The sequence below is a fragment of the Temnothorax americanus genome, unplaced genomic scaffold (genome assembly GCF_048541705.1).
Source record: "Temnothorax americanus isolate GAGA-0224 unplaced genomic scaffold, ASM4854170v1 Scaffold1, whole genome shotgun sequence".
Taxonomy (NCBI): Eukaryota; Metazoa; Arthropoda; class Insecta; order Hymenoptera; family Formicidae; genus Temnothorax; species Temnothorax americanus.
In genome coordinates, this window is record NW_027509230.1 from 3,020,715 (window position 1) to 3,039,715 (window position 19,001).

The window sequence follows — 19,001 nt, forward strand, 5'->3', positions numbered from 1 at the left end:
TCTTAAAATTTACCGTTCAACTCTGACCGGCATACGATTCGAAAATCTGATGGACAAATTCCTAAGTGCGTATGGTAGGATCGGATAATACCGTCATCAAGACTGAATGATACTGCATATGCCGTGAAAACGAGCGGTTCGCTCGAAAACGCGCGACTGCGATTCAACGTGTCCGTGAAATATTCGCCTCTCGCGAAGAGAAGGACGTCTCGTGATTTACGGACGCGAGTGAGACGAGTATGTTTGCGCCAGAGACATATTGCATGAGTATATAATGAAATTATCAGCGTGGAGAGCCGCTCGTTGAAAACTAGAAACTAACGTCATTCTTTTAGATGTTTTCTAGAATCCAAGGAGACCTCGCACAGATAAACGGAATCGAACTGTCGAACGTAGAATCGAATTTAAGATAAAAGTAGATATATTTCCTTAATATTCGATTCGATAATTCGATTCAAAAATCTCTGTGGCGATGGATGCTTATAGGTATTTATCGTCTTGGATTTTATGTAAACGATAGGCTAATTAGGAAATTGTGGGTTTTTTTAAGAAGATGAGGTTGGACTATCCTTTATTTTTATTACAGTTTCTTATTTTTGTATTTATTTGATATGTTTGTTTCTTTTTTTTTTGGGGGGGATTATACAAGCGAGATTAGGAATAATGTAAAATTTATTAACAGGTATATATTGTTGTGAGCTTTGAAATTTTTATAGGCGTTTATACATTTAAATTATTAAACGATCGTAATTAAAAAATTTGTGGAGACGTTCAAGAAGGTCGTGTTCTTGGAAACTAGGGCCGGTATTCATAGTCGGTTCTTATATTTAAGACCGTCTCAAGTACAATCTTAAGATGTCACTAACCAATCACAGAGCCGTATTAGCATCTTAAGATGTTACTTAAGACGGTCTTGAAATAAGATCCGACTATGAATACCGGCCTAGGATATATCTCACTTCGATTCTACCCCGTTTTTAATTGCATAATATTCATGAAACTCGAAAAATTTCAAATAGTTTTAAATATTTAGTCGTATAATAAAAATAATGTATAAAATATATCATAAATATAATAAAAAAGGATATCATAAATACATAGTACCTCATATAAATACAGAGTATATATATCATAAATACAATAAAAAGAAAGAGAACCTCGTATCTCATCGAGTATACAAAATACTATTACTTCGTGACGTTATTTTTTTTACAGTTATATCAACATCGAATACTATACGAAAGTATCAATCTCTCGTTTACATTTGACAATTTCCACTCATAGATGTGTGATCTAAAACTATTTGGCAATCGATTGGTCCTGTGGCGCAACGGATAACGCGTCTGACTACGGATCAGAAGATTCCAGGTTCGAATCCTGGCAGGATCGGGGTATATCTTTTTTTTTTCCCTGATGTTCAATCTCATATTTTTGTGACTCATTGCACCTTGACGAGCCGGAGTATATTGTTGACGAGGATTACGCAACGTATCGGTTATACGCGGTGTCCGAACGCTGCGTCGATATGTCGCATATGCAGGAAAACAGCAGGCCGATATCGTGTGCGCGTATCGATACCGCATACTTCACATAATTCATAATTGAGGTATTTTTTTGCAATTAAAGTCGATATTATAGAATTAAAATCGATCGCACGCATCGTCCGTCGAAATAATTGATGTTTATAATTGAGTCGGATACTATTGCAACTGGAAATTTCGGTCGAAGTAAAGTAATATAAACGACGCATACAGTTTTTTATTCCATCAATTAATTTATAGAAAGGACATTCCCATTTTATAATAATCGTCATATTTTTTTATCGTTAAACAAAATTTTTTTTTAAATATTGCGATAAAATTCGTGACTGCAAACTGTACACAGAGATAATTTTATAATTGAACCCCGATACAACATTTGCGATTGTATAATAGAGTGCGATAAAAGTTTAATGAAACTCGAAGATTGATCTGCGAACTTTTTGTCGACCCGCCAGTGCCTAAAAAAAAATATTACATTGCAATGTCGCGCTATACTGTCGGTTTTCCGATGGTTCTACATTTAGGGCGATCGGTACATCGAGACGCGCGGCTAAACTAAGTGTAACCAGGAACCGAATTTTTCGCAACGGATTCTCCGGAAAATGTCCAGAAATAGTTCGCGTTCCGGACGCGCCGACCTGATGCGCGCGGGTCCACACATTTTCTTCTTTTTTTTTCGCGCTTCAAGGCGCATCTCATGCACCGCGTCCACCGCGAGTGTATTTCGAGATAAATTCTTCTCCGTGACGCCTCGAGATTTCCGCCTTCAATACTTCGGATAAGAAGCCAGAGTTTGCTTTGTGGAATTTATACAACACTTGGCGCGCGCACACGCACACACACACACACGTTATCATTTTCACAGACGGAAAAGAATCCGAATCGAGTCTCCGAAGAATTTCTTTGACGTTATTGATTACCCATTTGAAGCTCGTAAACTTTAAAATTATTAGAATTGAGATTTTAGATAAAAATTATGTTTAGCAAAAAGTTATTTTTAAATCAATGTCGAAGACTGGAATATTTATTTCGCATATTGCTGGAACGTCACTCGTTCGTATTCGATTCGCAGTGTCTGTGCGTGACATAATTCTGTTTCTCCAACGTCGTCTGCGGTCTCCCTCGGACTTCCGCGCGCGAAGATCGCGAATTTCCGCACCGGAAACGTCTATTTCCTCCGCTCCTAGTCGTGCGAACGACTGGAACAAATCCGAGATCCATGATTTACTTTGTTAATACCTGCTCTTGTTCGCGAAGGATAAACTGCATTGTCCGGAACCAACTGATCAGGAAACTCCGTGTTGCATTCATGAATCAAGAAAACGTAGTTGCGCGAAAGGAGCCATCACTTTCCTAATATTCTTGTCGAATCACCTCAAGCTTGTGCGTGCGTGAATATGGCGTGAACTCCTTTCTGCAAAACGATAAACGAATTTCACGATATTGTCCCACCAGTTTAGTATATAACAGAAAACGTCTAAAAAGTCTGTCGTTTCTGTCACTTTGATTTTTTTATTATCGAGGGAGGAGTGAACAACCCGGATGGGATTACGACGCGAATGCAGCTCGAATAAATAAAACAAAATGTACATATTGGTAATATCATATTATGAAGAAAAATTTCGTGCAGGCGTATTGAAACTTTATCGGACTTTCATCAAGCGAACTTGATTTACCGGACTCTTTCAACTCTTTCGCAAACAGTTTTCATGCAGGATCCGGTGATGTTATCGTTTCCTCTCGAAGGCGGTTTCTTTTCCGCGTCGTGTTATCGGGCGCGGTTTGCAAGAAAGGAAACGATCCTTTCCTCCTTTCGGCTCCTTTCGTTTATCTCGGCTTCTCGGCTTTTCTTCGCGCGCGATGGAGATTGGCGCGTGTTACCAGCCCGTCGAGGAGGAACGAGCCAGCCATTCTCTTTCTCATAATAGCATACCCTTGCTCGCCTATCGTTTCGAAATAACAACGCGCGCGAGCGCGCGTGAGAAGGCTTTACTTAAGCAGCTATAAATTCGCTGTTGTATGCCGTACATTAGAGCGCGGGAGATGCATCGCTGATTTTCGTCGTCGATGAAAGCGTATATGTTACACGCGCACTTGTACTCTAGGTAGTCCTGCTGATTAAAAGATACCTATCACGGGCTTCGTGACCTAGAGAAGCGCAACTAGTAATCCTATTAAATGGGTAGCTCGTCGAGCATCACGACCCGCGACCCCAAGTCGGTGTAAGGTTGATTCATATATTTATCCGCACCGGCGTGCGAAATTCTCTACATAACTCTCGCTGTATCTTATCTTCCGTGACATTTTTATAAGAATCATTTATAACAGCACAAAATGAAAAATAATTAACGATTTCTCGTATATGCACGCAGAAAATAATCGCGACAATATACATAACGAGTGTATGTGTTGTGTAATTATATTGATTTAGTGATAACAATGGAATTTTGCGAATACAGAGCGGTAAAATAGTTCGGAATTTCCGCCGAATAGAATTCTATATCAACGCGTTCGTGATCATGCTCGACGAAATGAGTTCACGGCGATGACGCTATTCTGCAAGTGAAAAACCGCAATTTTTTTCTCTGAAACGCGTCCGTGTCGCGGAGTCGTGCTAATTGCGACAGTGGGACCTCGTATATAGTGCCATGTCACTTTAACGAATTTTCATATGTACCTGCACGTGCTTGGTGACCGTTGTGTGACCCCGCATGTGTGTGGCACTCTGCCGCTCGCAAGCACTTACGGCCCGCAATTCTCTGCTCTTTATGCTCTTTATGTGTTCGGATTTAGAATTTTTTTAAATGAATTTCATTTTTGCGACCAAAAACTAATTTAATATACGAGAAACGCCGTTCGTATGCACATTCAGACCCTCCGAAATACATAGATATATCTTATTCTGCTTCGTGGAGAAACAATTTCAGACGTAATACAAAATAAACGAATTGTGATCTAAAATTGTGAAATAAATGAAAATTACATTGTTAAATATTAAAGGATGTATTTTACATCAATATCTTGAGTTAATTAATGTTTCGTTATTTTTAACTATAATGTGTGTGTCGAAATTTATTATTTTAACATAAAACAATATTTTAACTTCCTCGGTTTAATTAAATTAACATTGCTTTAGTTAAATTAAGTAGTATTAAGTAGGAGCAGTGGCGACCTATATATGGTATAGAAATGACTCAAATATGAAGTATAATTTGAGAATTTACGAATTTAACAAAATGTAATAAGTGAATGCAACAATACAATATTATTTACAAGTTTTCGCGAATTAATAATTTGGATCACATTTGTTTTATATCAACACTTTTATTGCTTATTATTTTACTCATTTTAAATATTAAAGTTATTTGAGGCTACCGCGCACGAGCATATTACAGAAACCATTTTGAAAGCTCTTTCGTTGAAGCAATTAATTTATTGTGTTATGTGTTGCGTAATTACGTGATGGCAATTATTATCTATTGTTGAAAATTAACATGCAAACTTTTCGTCAATAGCCTACTTTGGAAAGTTCTCGTTAAATCAGTCACAGCATAATGACTGAATTGAAACAGAACAGGCAACAACTTCGAAGGTTCGGCGTGTCGCGGGCGTCGCTAATTTATGTTCGACCGCTACATACCATTTTACCAACAACATTCTTTTTTTACATTATAATTTTATAATTAGATTATATCGCACCCGCGAGTCGCGAGACGGATTTATAATAAACGCTGCTATATATGAAAGCGAATCTTTACTTTCGCCGGTTTTACAACAACGCATGCGTGACTGGTGTAGCTGCAGACGAGACTTTCGCTCTCATAAATAGTATATGCGTTACAACTTATTATCCCTCCCCGCCTGAGGGGGGGGGGGATAGAAATTCGTGAGTACACGCAGTACGGACGAACTACGTGCCCAGCTATATCTTTTTTTCCTTCCATATAGTTTATTCCTTCTCTATGATGGTTTCTTTCGCGTCTAACGCGAAGTATTTCTTTGGAATTGTGCGCCTGCCGTGTCGTCGAGTTAACAAACCGATGCGTCAGCTAATATCACTTAAACGTCGGTTAAGTAATGATAACCGGTAATAGCGATCTTTAATTGTACATACAAGGCATATCGCAGCTGCCGATAGGGTACGCTGCGCGCTGTATATATTGAATGTCCCATAAAACGTTCTTACGAGGACTTTATGTAGAATCAATTTAGCGTCAAACGCCTCGTACGTTATTCTTTGATCAATTAGGAGCTATTTTTTTCAACAAAGATGCCATTTACGGTGCGCCCACACAGTTATTTTTATAATAAAAAAAAAAAAAAAAAAAAAAAAATGTCTCGTAACATATTTAATATAGAAAATATTTGCAAAAAACACTTTCATATTTTTAATCGTTGTAATCTATTTAATTACCTCTTTTAATATATATCTTCGGCTTTCGATACGTTAATAACCGGTGCAATATTCAAACAATGCACGTTGCTTACATATAGACAGCGTTTATTATCGTACTATGCAATATTCAAACAATATATGTTATGTACAGACACAATTCCTTCATATGTTAAAAACCATATTCGCGAGTAAATTGACATCACGATTGCTTTTCATGCTTCCCAAGTGGCAAGAGATAGCTGGCGTATATCACTTTTATCGTATCTGTTAAATATACCCATCTGTTCGCGTTACGCAGACAAATCCCAATCGAAGTGCGCTGTGTTTTACGCAATAACATCGTTCAATTTGGTACAATGTATACGTTTAATGAGATTTGAGATAGAAACTATGGTCCCTCTGGTGATTTTTCGATTGGTCTATAATATACCTTCGAACTTTTAGTCGGAACTATAATTAGCAATCAAGATTATCCCCGATATTACTTCAGTTACAAAATTGTTTCCTATAAATGCAATTATGTTAATAGAGTCTGTAAATATATCAACAAGGAGATATATATCGGAGTGAGATAATTGATAGCATGTCAAAGGGAATGGCGTATCATAATACGTTATTATACTTTGCCAGCTTATTTCACATTTAATACCAATTAAGCTCTTCCCCCTCTCTCTTTTTTTCTTTCTCCTCTCTCTAGTGTAATTAAACTATATAATAATCTCTAAAATAGGACGAGCGTTACTGACGTTCTGAATCAATAGACCGAGAGAAGCAATCGATTAGATTAAATAGATAACAGCACGATAAATTATGATTACGAATCGTAATCATCACTGATAACTTAGTACGTAGTAGATGCAATTTGGTCATCGTGAGCGACACAAATTAAATGTTTTTGAGTTTACGAGAAAGGCTCGTACCGCGCACGGCCAATTTCTCTGCTTTTCTGAGTTCCACTTTCGCGCGGGGTCGATATATACGAGTGTAATTGCCATCCGGATGAACTCATCCGAACTTTCGATCGTCGATAAAAAGATTTCATCTTTACTTCCTTCCTTTCACGAGCGAGTTTAATCCGCAAAAGTATTTGTACGAGCGCGTCTGCAGTGTCGACAATGTGACAAATGGATGCTACCGTCTCAGTTCATCATTTTCGTATGAATCCTTCCGTGGATTTGTATTTCTACAAACTAAATTTACAACAACCAATATATAGATTTCTAAAGTGCGCTCGATTAAATGTAGACACTTGAAATACGACTATTTCAACAGGTATTTTTGAAAGTATAGTCACGAAATGATCTGCCACCCGGAAACAGGCGCCTAATTTTTTTTTGCGTATAAATATAGCAATTATATATATACCTGGAGTGATTTCTAAACTCTAATTAAAAGTTATTGTTATTAATTACATATCACATATTTTTAATTATTCTATAATTTACTATTATGTATATAGATTCATTCAATATTTTCTGAAAAAAGAGTAAAGAGAAACCAAAAAAATATTTAAAAATTTTCAGCTTCAAATACATTTCTAAAAGTCTCGCACGCGTTTCGCGACGTTTTATGGAAATAATGTGGATTGTTATCAAATTGCTGACCGGTGAAGGGGTTAAAATTATTTTTGTTTGTTGCTTGACGAGGAGAAAAACATGAGAATAAGTGACCTCCAATCGCTCCGGGAACGATGTCGCTCTTCATGGCGAACATGTTGCGATAGCGAATATGTACGTGGAAGACAATGGGCTCCAAGAATATGTTTTATGGCAGGTAAAATTGTTACGAAAAATAGGTCAGATAGTCTGAAAGAAACCTCTTGCGTCGAGGAAGATTTCCATCGTAATACCTCACGATCGTCACGCTGATATAATTCCCCGACGAGTAACGAGCAAGTTTCGCGATGTATAGCGGTATAATGGAATCGAGGGGCCAGTTTTCGCAGAATTTAGAACAAGATCGACGTACTAACGGAAGGAATAATTGGCGTATCATTTAATTACATTAATAATTTTTGTAATAATAAATTTAGAATGCGAATTCTGTTAATTCTTATCGGTTAATTCTTATCTTACCTGAACGGTATATTATTTAACTGCATTATTTATTCTAACGAAAATAAAAAGAGAGAAAAAAAAGAAAAATTTAGGCAAAAATAAAATTGTAAATTTAATAAAATTGAATAGTGTTGCATTTTTTAATTTTATTTGATAATTCTTCAAACGGAAGTTATCATTTGACAACCGCTCTATACGACAAAATATTACTATTGAATATTACCTTATTTTTTGACTTCACTATAATCCATTTACTTCACGTGTGAATATGTGATTGGAAAAGTTGTATATCGAGTAATAGTGTATTTACATTTAATAGGCCTGCTCAGCTTCGTTGAAACCATATTATGAAAGCGACGCTCAAAAGCGCAAGTATATATCGCAGGATTATTCAATTTGGGAAAAAAAAATATTCGCGCGTGTCATAATATAATTTACGTGTTAAATGAATCTGTGTTTCCAGATAATTCTTGGGCATCATGTAAATCCTATGAATAATGGATATGTTTTATCTCTGTCCAGATATATATATATTTCAAAATAATATTTATATATTTATCTATAATTCCATGTCAGTTTTTGACTATTTTAATCGTATTTGATCAATTTTAATCATTTTTGACAATTTTTAATCATATTTGGATAATCATCAGTTCTCTTAAAAATGTCATCGTGAAATGCAGTTTGCAGGAAATTTGCACAACGTGCCATCGATAAAATAGATGAAATCCTAATTGCATTCGATTTTCTTTCTCGCTTCGTTTAGTAAATATTTCCTCGTCGAAGAATTCAGAGACGATGAAATTGTCCTACAAAAATGAGTATATGCACCATTGTCTTTACTTTTTGCTAATGCAAATTTTACGCTTTTACGTAGACTTTAAATTGTCAATTCACCTACTTAGCGGGCGAGGTTCTCACGTGCGATATCACTTTTATGTAAGATTAATTGGACAGAAAAGCGATCTCATCGCATGTGCATCCCACAATGTGCATCGCGCGCATTTGGAAATATAGTGAAACTTCACCGGAGGAAAGATTGCTATCGGAGAGTGTGTGTGAAAGTTCATATTGTGGATATAACATCGGAGACGATCTGGCTGTTGCTGCTCTGTTGCCGCCTAAATTCACTTAGAAAGACTGACGTTTGTTTAACGCGTGATTTCATTCTTTCTGTTCGGCTACGTACCATTGCGCTGGTTATTTTCGGCTTGACTAAATTTTAATTTAAATTTTTTTACAAGCTCGTGTGAAAAAACACTAATCTAGATAAATTAAAGGGTTACATACGTTTGACAAGCCTTAAAACAAAGTCAAAATTAACGAATTTTTATTGTAGGTAAAATTATGTTTTATTAAAAAATGAAAATACATGTCTTTTTTAGAATAGTCTTTTGAGAACATCGCGGTATTTTATTGAGAAATAAGTTTGAGAATTATAGAAAAGATTAATTATTAGTGGTAAATATGTCACGGTGCCGATCCCAAATCCTTCATAATTTTATTGCCATAATAAATATTGTATTTTTCTGTAACTTTTTAATATTTCTTTTGTGCTTTACAAATTACATGTCGCGAGCGTTGTAAATATATGCCACGCGTTATACGTAACATAGTACGAATGTTCTTTATCGCTGGCACCGACAGAAAAAAGTCGCGATAAAACTTTTGCAGCGCAGTTACAGTGGACGTGACAAACGACGTCCGATAAATGTGAAAACGGAAATAAGATTGTTCGTACGTGACACCACCCTGGGGGTCTTCAAATAGTGGACTGAGTGGACAATAATATACGTATAGAATAAAGTTCGCGAAGGATATATCTCGGCGAGCTTACAAAAAATCAGCTTAAGTACACGAGCCGTTAGTCTGCCAGCATATTAGATCGAAAAATTGAAGTAACAAACGACCTGTTTAATCCAGGAGTTTTGTTAGCGCCAATAGAGCCGCGGAAATGGATCCTTTTGTAGATCGACGCATATCGCTCCATCAACAATGGCAGAAAAACAGAGAGAAAGATCCGAATAATCGGTTCACGGCCATTAGTTCCGTCGGCTGCGCTTAATGCGCTCGATAATTCGCATTCTTCATTCGGGCACTCGGCAGCACGATGAGGCTCGGCGGTAAATCGCGATTCGCTTTAGTGTCCTCGTTAGCCCCACTTCGTCTCCTCATCACGAGCGTTAATCTCATCGACGACTCGAATGCACCTCTCTCCTTCTCGATGCATTTCGAGCGAAACACGATGTTGAAAATTTCTATGAATATAGACAATCTACGATTGCAAGAAGCGTATCGTAATAATATCTTTGTTCACCGCAAACGGGAAGTTTCTTAGAAATGTCTTGCGTAAAAGAATCTCAGATTTATTGAATATTACACACTGCATTAAAAAATTTATAATATAGATCATAGCTTAACAACGTGGTGTAATAAGTTCAAGGCTATCCTGTTTAATTTCAATATAAAGTTTCTATACCTCTTTTTAACAATTTAAGAAAAGATTTTAAGATTAGTTTTTCATGGAGTATGGAGAATGGTTTAGTTTTTGGCTTTTTTTTCCTAAAAATGTTGACGTTAAACGTTACAACTCAAGTATTCTCGTATTAAATTCAAGATTAACCTTCGCTTTTGGGAAAAGTGAATCAAGTGCAAAGAAACGAGTTTCCACTCAGCGCTGGTTTTTATCGTTGATGGTTTTTGTCGCGGTCTTTCCGGAGATCGTGCTGTATGATTAAGAAGCGAATATATACATTTCTACTTCATGCTCCAATGATTGTATCATGTCGCGCACTTCTCTCTCACTTTTTACTAAACATTCTATATCCGATCTGCAATCGATTTAACGAACCCGAACGTCAAAACTTTCACGCGTGAAGTCTCTTGTTACATTTAAACAATGCGATTAATTATTATTAAGAATATAACGCGTTACATTCTTTTAGTCGTTTTATGGAGACGTCAGAGTCAAGATTTATGCAAATTGGCAGAAAGGCACGAAGGTCGCAATTTAGCACGTTGATTGCCATGGCTACGTGACTCGATGCTGTAATTCGACATCGTGGCGTGACATCATAGAATATGGATAATAAATTGCATATTGCAGCCTTTCAGTGGCGTGCGAGATAAAAATGAGCTAAAGATCTGCGGATGCATAGAAAACTATACGAGTAACGAGCATATGATAAAGTACGCAGATGGAAACGATGCGTGCAATAAAGAAATTAGAAATTTTACGAGAATGTTGTTAACTTACGTATTAAACCCGTTGTCTCTGGAAGTTCGAGGAACTTTATACGCGACGGTCATTGAACTCTCCATCAGCTGCACGTTACTGCGCGAACCGCGAAACGGCCAATTTTTTTTCACGAGCTTTCACGGAGAGTATGTAAAGCAGCACGCGCGATAGAAGCGAATTCATTAAATCAATTATCTCCTTGGTCTGGAAAACCGCAAGTGGAACGAAACGTAGCGTATACGGGGAAGTAAACGTCTCTCTAATTCGCTGTTTCGTTTTGTATTTAAAAAATTATTTTTCGATATGGAAATTCCCTTTGGTATTAAGCCTTTAATTCGCAAGGACGCTGGAACACCGAAATACACTTAGAGAATAGGGCTTCCATTAATTCTGAATTTTTGTTTTTAATGTTAAAGACGTTTGCATGCAATCGATCGCATCAGCAGTATAGTAATACAGCTATAGCAGCAGGATTATTAGCGCGTTTATAATTGGGCGCGTTGCGCATCCTTCTTCCGTTCTGAAAACGAAGTGGGGCGAGGCTGAGCACGCGGAAGCGACATTACGTAACGCGCGAAATGCAGCGCATTTTTTTTCTCTCTGCATGCGCTCCGCGCGCAATTTCATACCTTGCGGCGCGTTAACCGGGATCGTGTTCGCGAAGCGCACCACGTTCTAATTGTTTCGTACGGAACACATTATTTATCATCGACGCGTTAGAGCGCCGACCCAGTGGAGCACTTATTCGTTATCTCTTTTGATCTCGAAACGAAATGGAACGCGGCGTAACGCGCGGCTTTAATCGGGTTAAATCGGATCTGCATGAAAATTGTATGTAATCCGTATGAAATTCATAAACCAATATTTACCAGCAAAAACGCGGACGTACCTTATTTACAGAAACCAGCGGTTTGTAACAGCGTCGCACGCGATTACCGTCATCCGTAAGGATAAACCGCAGTTTCGCGGAAACAAGCGTGAGAGAAGTGTCGTCCGTGCGCTGAAAATGATTCTAACATGGATCGACATTCAAGTCACGGAACGTGGCGTTAAACAAATCGTATATCAAACATCGACAAAAATTAACAAGTATTTTTAAGCGGATGTATAGTATATACATATGTTTTAAGTATTTTCGTAATTAACAGTCTTTGTTACGAAGTAACAGTTCTTCTTTTTTTTACTCGTCTCTTGAGAATGCGTGTCTCAGGGAGCAGCCGAAAATTTCTAGCTGCGTCCCTGCGTGTCCTTCCGTATACGCGTTACGACGTGCGGGACCGCGTTTCCGGTCCGTGAATGAAGTCACGCGGAGGGGGTGCGGTGTTGTCAATGAGGTGGACCTTTTGTCGCCAGGGAAACAGGAGCGGTTCGGTGTGTTGCGCCCTTTGTTCCAGCCGTCTTTATTAAGTCCGGATTACCGGTGGGAAAATTGCGCGCGACGTCCTCCGCCTCGTGCCTTTTCCTTCCAGACTTCAATTCATTACCGAGCTGTATCCGTGCAAAGGTGCGACCGGTTACAATCGAGAGAGCATGACTAACTGTACACGGACGAGTATGTGTCTTACTCTCCATGCTCCTTACATCCGTAATTATTTTGTCCAAGGAAGCAGAGTTGTGTGTCCGGTCGCACAGTCTCTGAAAGTACAGGGGATAATGTTTAGATTTTTATCATTCATATGCGCGAGAATCAACCGCAACTCTATCTGCTTATATGGCATTTGCTATTATATTTGGCATATTTATGAAGAATTAATTTTACATTTTAATTTATATTTATGTTTATTAATTAATTAATTTAGAGAAAGAAAAAATGATAAATTTTTATATGTAAACGTATATATATTTATTTAGATTTATATTAACTTTTTGATATTTCGAAATTTCAAGACTTGCAAATTTCCAATTCTTTTGAAATCATAATTACGAATTTTTGCAACATTAAGAATTGGAGGATTATTGTGTTGGTATAGTAATAGATATATTAATAGCAATTAATATTAATAGCAAAGTATTATCTTCAATCAACTTTAAATGAAGTTTCGATCAATATTTCGATGGGATTTTTGCTCTGACTTGTAATCTACATATGGTTCGTGCGAATTCGTTCTTTTTTCCAGCGATAAAATTGAAAAATTGCGACGTTTGATTTTTAAGTACCGCCGCGATGTCCTATTCGTGTCACGTAGCAAGTTGCAACTGGTTACGGTCAACAGAGCATGACCGTCGCACTATATTCTGCTGTTTAACGATCGCATCTTTCCGCCACATTTTGTGCGCACGAGGCTTCGTAGATCGGCAAATAACACTACGGATGTTTTACCATATTATTAACTTAATTACTACATGTCATTAATATTCCAAGTAAATTAATAAAGTCGTTAATATTCTAAAATAAATTAGTAAACTATACGCTACGTCTTAACATATATATTATGCAGAATATTTCTCTTCATAAAAACAAATCTATTTAATATTCTATGGTGTATCTCTCTCTCTCTCTCTCTCTCTCTCTCTCTCTCTCTCTCTCTCTCTCTCTCTCTCTCTCTCTCTACAAAAATTTCTTAAGATCATAGAATTTTATAAAGCTACTTTGTAAAGTATAATGGATTAATTTTAACATTTATACTCTTAAAATATTTGCACCGTATATACTTGTGATCTGTACATTAAACGTGATATATTATACAGTATTTTTTTCACCAAGATTTCGATTTTGTATATGTGCATGTATAAATTGTTTCACGCTACATTTGCCGCGACTTACTTATCACTTCCCGTGCAGTCGCAAATGCGTTTAAATTTATCAAACAGACCAGATGCGCCGGAGGCTCATTTTTAACGCTGTGGATGCTGGCTGTAGGCACCACTTGAGATTGCGTACAAGCACCTGCGTTCAACCCGCCAGTCAGCCGGCGGCACCGGTCCATCGTAATTCCAATCTTGCATCTTGCGTTATTCGGCACGAAAATTACCAGTGCGTACTCGAAAATTCGACAAGTGGCGGCGTAGCCGCGAAGTTGATTCCAAGCGGGTATTCTGAACCGGTTTGGAATTATGAAAAAAGCTTTTTACTTTCTCCGAAATCTCGATGGACGGAAGACACCTGTCTGCGTTCGGAATTCATAAAATTGTAAAAAAAAAAATCTTGATTTGTATCTCCGATCCCAAAATGATTGTACGACAACAGGCGTGTGTTAAAGATACTTCAAAATTCCTTTTCGGAAAGAACAGTTTTGCTGAAGTACAAAAAAGTTAGATACAGATATACAGATTAATTCCGATTAATTAAGATACAAATCTTAAGATAATTATGTCGGACCATCAAAATAAATATATATCTAGAACGCTTAAGCGTGATGATAATGCTACAAGAAGTTTTGAAATTCTAGCAACCGTCTTGAGCGTCCAAATCTAATTGTTCAGATGGTTCAATATAGTTATTTTCAGATCTGTATCTAGCCTAACTTTTATATATTTCAGCAAAACCATTCTTTTCGTGTTTTACCCGATTATCTGACTATCCGTCGTATACCTAGAAGCTGGAACCGCCGGTATTGGTTTTAAAATTCCTCAATGACTCATGGATTTTATGATTGAGCAACACGATTGGTCGCAGATTACTCACCGGCTCTTAACATTACCTTCTCTCAGAACAACCGAGATTGCGAAGCGACCAACATCGGCCATTCGTTTATCCGGGCTTAGGAATTCGTTATAGATATATAGAAATGTAATGATATTTAATATATTGAATATACATGCTTGTATGATTTGTCACATATATGTTATATATTTGTATGTTTGTATGATATTCGGTACACATAGGCGTGTTGGTACATACAGATGCCTTCGTATTTGCAGATACATCCAGATGACGCGATGACGCTACATTGGTGGATGCACTGGTTCTGGGTTACTGCGCAATTTCTTGGTGAGTCATCATCAATTTGTTTTCTTTTTTGTTAAATAACACACCTTAACACAGTAAGATTTTTCCTTATCAGCGCTAATAGTCAACTTAACTATCTTTAACTGTCTTCCATTAACTCCGTTAAGATCAATAAAAAGACACGGGCGACTTTTGAATGTCTTAAGGTTTAATTAGGTCACTTTAGACAGTTGAATACGACTGTAATATGATGAAATTAAGAAGCAGATAAATCCAAGTTTTGTATTAGATAGCTTATTTATCATTGAAATAATCTAGAAATGTAATCCTAATTGTTAACATTTTAATTATAGTTTATATTTATATGTATTATATGTTTTATAATTAGTCGCAGTTTAAATAATTTTAATGTAATTTTTAATGCAAATTTAATTACTAAGCGACTTAATAATTATGAATTAAGAAGCGGTATAGAAAGATGATATTTAATTAAATTCTCAAAAAGAATCAACTAGCACAAAGCTTTTACATTTAATTTTTCGCGTAATGTGTTATTAATTCTCAGTTGAAACTCGCGAGAGAAGGAAGCATTTACCGATTTAATAATTCCTCTTCACTTAACGATCATATTCTGACTTTCTTCTTCAGTAATTCTTGGGAGTCCTTTACCGTCTACCACATCGGATCCCGTCAACCAGTCTCAACCGTCCTCAAGAGTGACGTCTTCGTCGATCGAGATCGAAGATATCTATCGTACGTCGAAGTCAACCAGGCCGAGTTTTCGCATCGCCAAGGCTATCGGTCTTTATCCACAGACGAATACGGCCGTGGTGCCTGACAGGCAACAATCCGTCACCACTGTCGCTTCGTTGCTGTTGGAACGTAGAGGTACCGTCTCTGGGACGAGCGTCCACGAAACGGTCGAGCTAAGTTTTCGCGGTAATATCTCCAACGTCGAGCCGCTCGGCACGACGGCATCGCAGCGCGCCGGGGAGAACGAAAGGATCAGGAACTCGACCACGAAGAAGGACAGCAAAATCACGTGGATCCTGACGACGAACAAGTCGTCGGGTAGACCGAAGTACGAGCAGGAGGAGAGAAACCAGTCTAGCGTCGCCAGCAGGAACGTCAGCTTCGAGGAAGTCGAGGATCTCACCGTGCTACCTCTTCAAGAAGAAATGTCGAAGGTTGATCTGACGCTGAACCGAACGAGGTCCTCCTTCGTGACGTCTTTGTCCGCGGCCGGGGCCGCTGGTAACGCCGCGATCAGGACGTTCAATCGATCCGAGGACGAGGTCGAGATCGACGAGGAAGTATCTCAGACGCAGCATTTCGCTACGGCGGCACCTATCCTCGAAGGTAAACCTTAAAGAGGACTGTGTTACAGCGAATAAAAATAAGCAGAATGATCTCGCAGACAATTAATGAGATAAGAAAGTAGCATTGTATTTTAATTAACGTCTGTTTTCACGATGCTGACATTGACCTCCTTTCTTATACATGCTTACTAATTATGCTCTAGTTTCTAATTAAATTTATTATTTTAGCAAACAATAGAAAAATGAGTAGACGCAAAAAGAACTAACTTGGCTACGATTTAACGATAATAAGAGAAAGAGACTTTAAACTGTTTATAATGATCGCGTGAAACAAATGTGCAGTTGGCGTGAGCGAGTCCACTCGTTTGAGCAGAGCAAGGAACACTTTCATTCCGCAGCACTTCCAGAGAGATCAAGTGCAAGGAGACAATCAGCTCCCCGATTATAACGACACTGGTAATAACCGCGAAAATACTGAGCATGGCTCGACGACATCCGCCGCGGGTATAGCTGCCATTACAGGCAGTTGTTTAGCGACTGTGGCCCTGCTCAGTACAATGGGTAGTCTCGGATTTATTATATACAGGTAATGCGTCGTGAGCTCGTAACGTGTACTTAATTATACCTGCGTTCGCTAATGCGTTTATTCATTAACTCCCTTTTTTTCAGGCGCAAGTACTTGAACCCTCCGCAAACATTGAACAGTGATAAATGCAGCAATCCCGATAGCTCCGGTTATATCGATGATTCCACTATTCGCGTTAGTATTATTACATACATAAATATTTAATGTATTCAACGAAATTTTTTAAATTAATAATTCAAATAACTACTTAAGAACAAAACTCTTTTATATACTTAAAGAGACGTTTAATTTAAAAAAAAAAAATTTTATTAGAGGCCAGTTAAAAGATTAAAAATTAATGAAATTTTGGTTTACTTGGTTAATTAAGAAATATTATAAAAGTATTCCTTGTTTATTTGCAGGATAACTCGGAGGAAATGTATAGTTTGGATAACGACTCGTTCCTAAATTCGTTAGAGGCAATGACAATACAGAATTACTGGACGGACAGTGTGAAGCATACGAAGCTATGACAAAAGAAGATAACCCAACCCGGAAAGAGAATCGAGACGTTCAGCATTTCCGACGGTGAAGCACACGAGCAAGTTTCTCTGCTTGAGCAATAGTACTTACACGTCCGAGACAGCCGCATTCTAGTTATCTAGTGCAGGAAGTTTCGTTGCCCGGCGTACATCCGGAGGCGATGAGAACATGCAGCGTTTGTACGAGACTTGTTAATCAAGTCTTGATGGGCTGGGATCGGACGTTAGCTACCTTGGACGTTATTACTCCGTACGACGTAAAGAATTATAGATCAAAATTGCGAGACGGCGCGTATCTGTAAACGTTATCTCGCGACGCGTTGATTTACGTCACTTCCATCGTTCCTATATTTTTCTACGACGCAAAGCGACTGGCGAAGTCGCGCTTAGGCGGGAAGTGGCAGGATTATCCTTGAATATTTCCATTAACAATATAGTGCAATAAAAATGAAAATCGATGTACTTTATTATTAAATTATTATAATAACATTATTCTAGAGAAGTAAGTGTACAAATAAGGCTATATTAGTCCATAGCTAGAGCATTCGCTGAACTAAAAGAACAATTAATTTAATACAGATATTGAAATAATATCTCTAGGAGTATTTATAGTACAATGCTTCCAATAATACGAATTGGAAACTCGTACGTACAATGTTGTACTTACTAATGGTTTTTAACCTTGGATTTGAATGCCGGTGTCTTCTACAGTTTCACTTTGAAATTACATTACAATTGTGGTGATTAGCTCGGCCATATTGACAGTCGCTTAACCAGATAGCTTAAATATTTTCGAGGATCGGATTTACGGAAGATCGGACCAAATCGTACGTAGATCTAGCTTTACGCCTTTATGACATATCCAGCAGAAATATTGATTCACGTTTTCCATTACGAGAAATCTAGCTTGTACCTATATGTACATACATACCATTACGTAACGTTTTATGTATAGATGTGGAAATCTGCCGTCGCGCCGAGTCAGGCGTGATTAATTTTAAGTAGCGTTAGCATTTACCCAGATATATTTCTATACATCCGAAACGGAGGGGAGAGAAGAAAAACAGAGAATCCATTGTGATAGATATCGTAGCGTTTAATATGTGTAAACTTATCTTTGGCTCGTTTATGGTAACGGTTGTGAATAAACACGTTCATGTATCATACACATTCCCGCCGGCGTCCCTTCCTTTATCCGTGATCTTTATCCTCAATTTGTGATCTAATTGTTTCGACTTGAATTAACAATTGGACAGATGCCCGGAAATTTTTACGAATTTAGATTTACAATAGTTATTTTACGATAGAGCGTGTGTGTAATATAAGCGTAATCCAAAAAATTGTTTTTCCAAAAAATTTATTTAAATAAAAGCATTAAACCTAATACTAAAGGCTGGATTTATAATTATCAGGGTGTCTGTGTGATTCAATCACTGTTCTTCGTAGAAACATCT

The 19,001-nt window shown here is 37.6% G+C and overlaps 1 protein-coding gene and 1 non-coding gene across 4 annotated transcripts in view; both read left to right on the forward strand.

Annotated features, from left to right (window-relative positions):
* Positions 1-18,931, forward strand: part of LOC143894538 (uncharacterized) — a 56,250-nt gene extending 37,319 nt beyond the window's left edge. For all 3 annotated transcript variants that reach the window (XM_077400894.1, XM_077400907.1, XM_077400898.1), the window contains 5 exons: positions 15,094-15,163; positions 15,770-16,480; positions 16,783-17,026; positions 17,110-17,200; positions 17,428-18,931. In XM_077400894.1, the coding sequence (XP_077257020.1) occupies positions 15,094-15,163; positions 15,770-16,480; positions 16,783-17,026; positions 17,110-17,200; positions 17,428-17,538 (1,227 nt within the window). In that variant the 3' untranslated portion in view covers positions 17,539-18,931. The remainder of the gene's footprint in view (positions 1-15,093; positions 15,164-15,769; positions 16,481-16,782; positions 17,027-17,109; positions 17,201-17,427) is intronic.
* On the forward strand, positions 1,317-1,389 carry Trnar-acg (transfer RNA arginine (anticodon ACG)). Its single transcript has one exon. It is a non-coding gene; the product is annotated as a tRNA-Arg (tRNA).
* Positions 18,932-19,001: the final 70 nt, after the last annotated feature.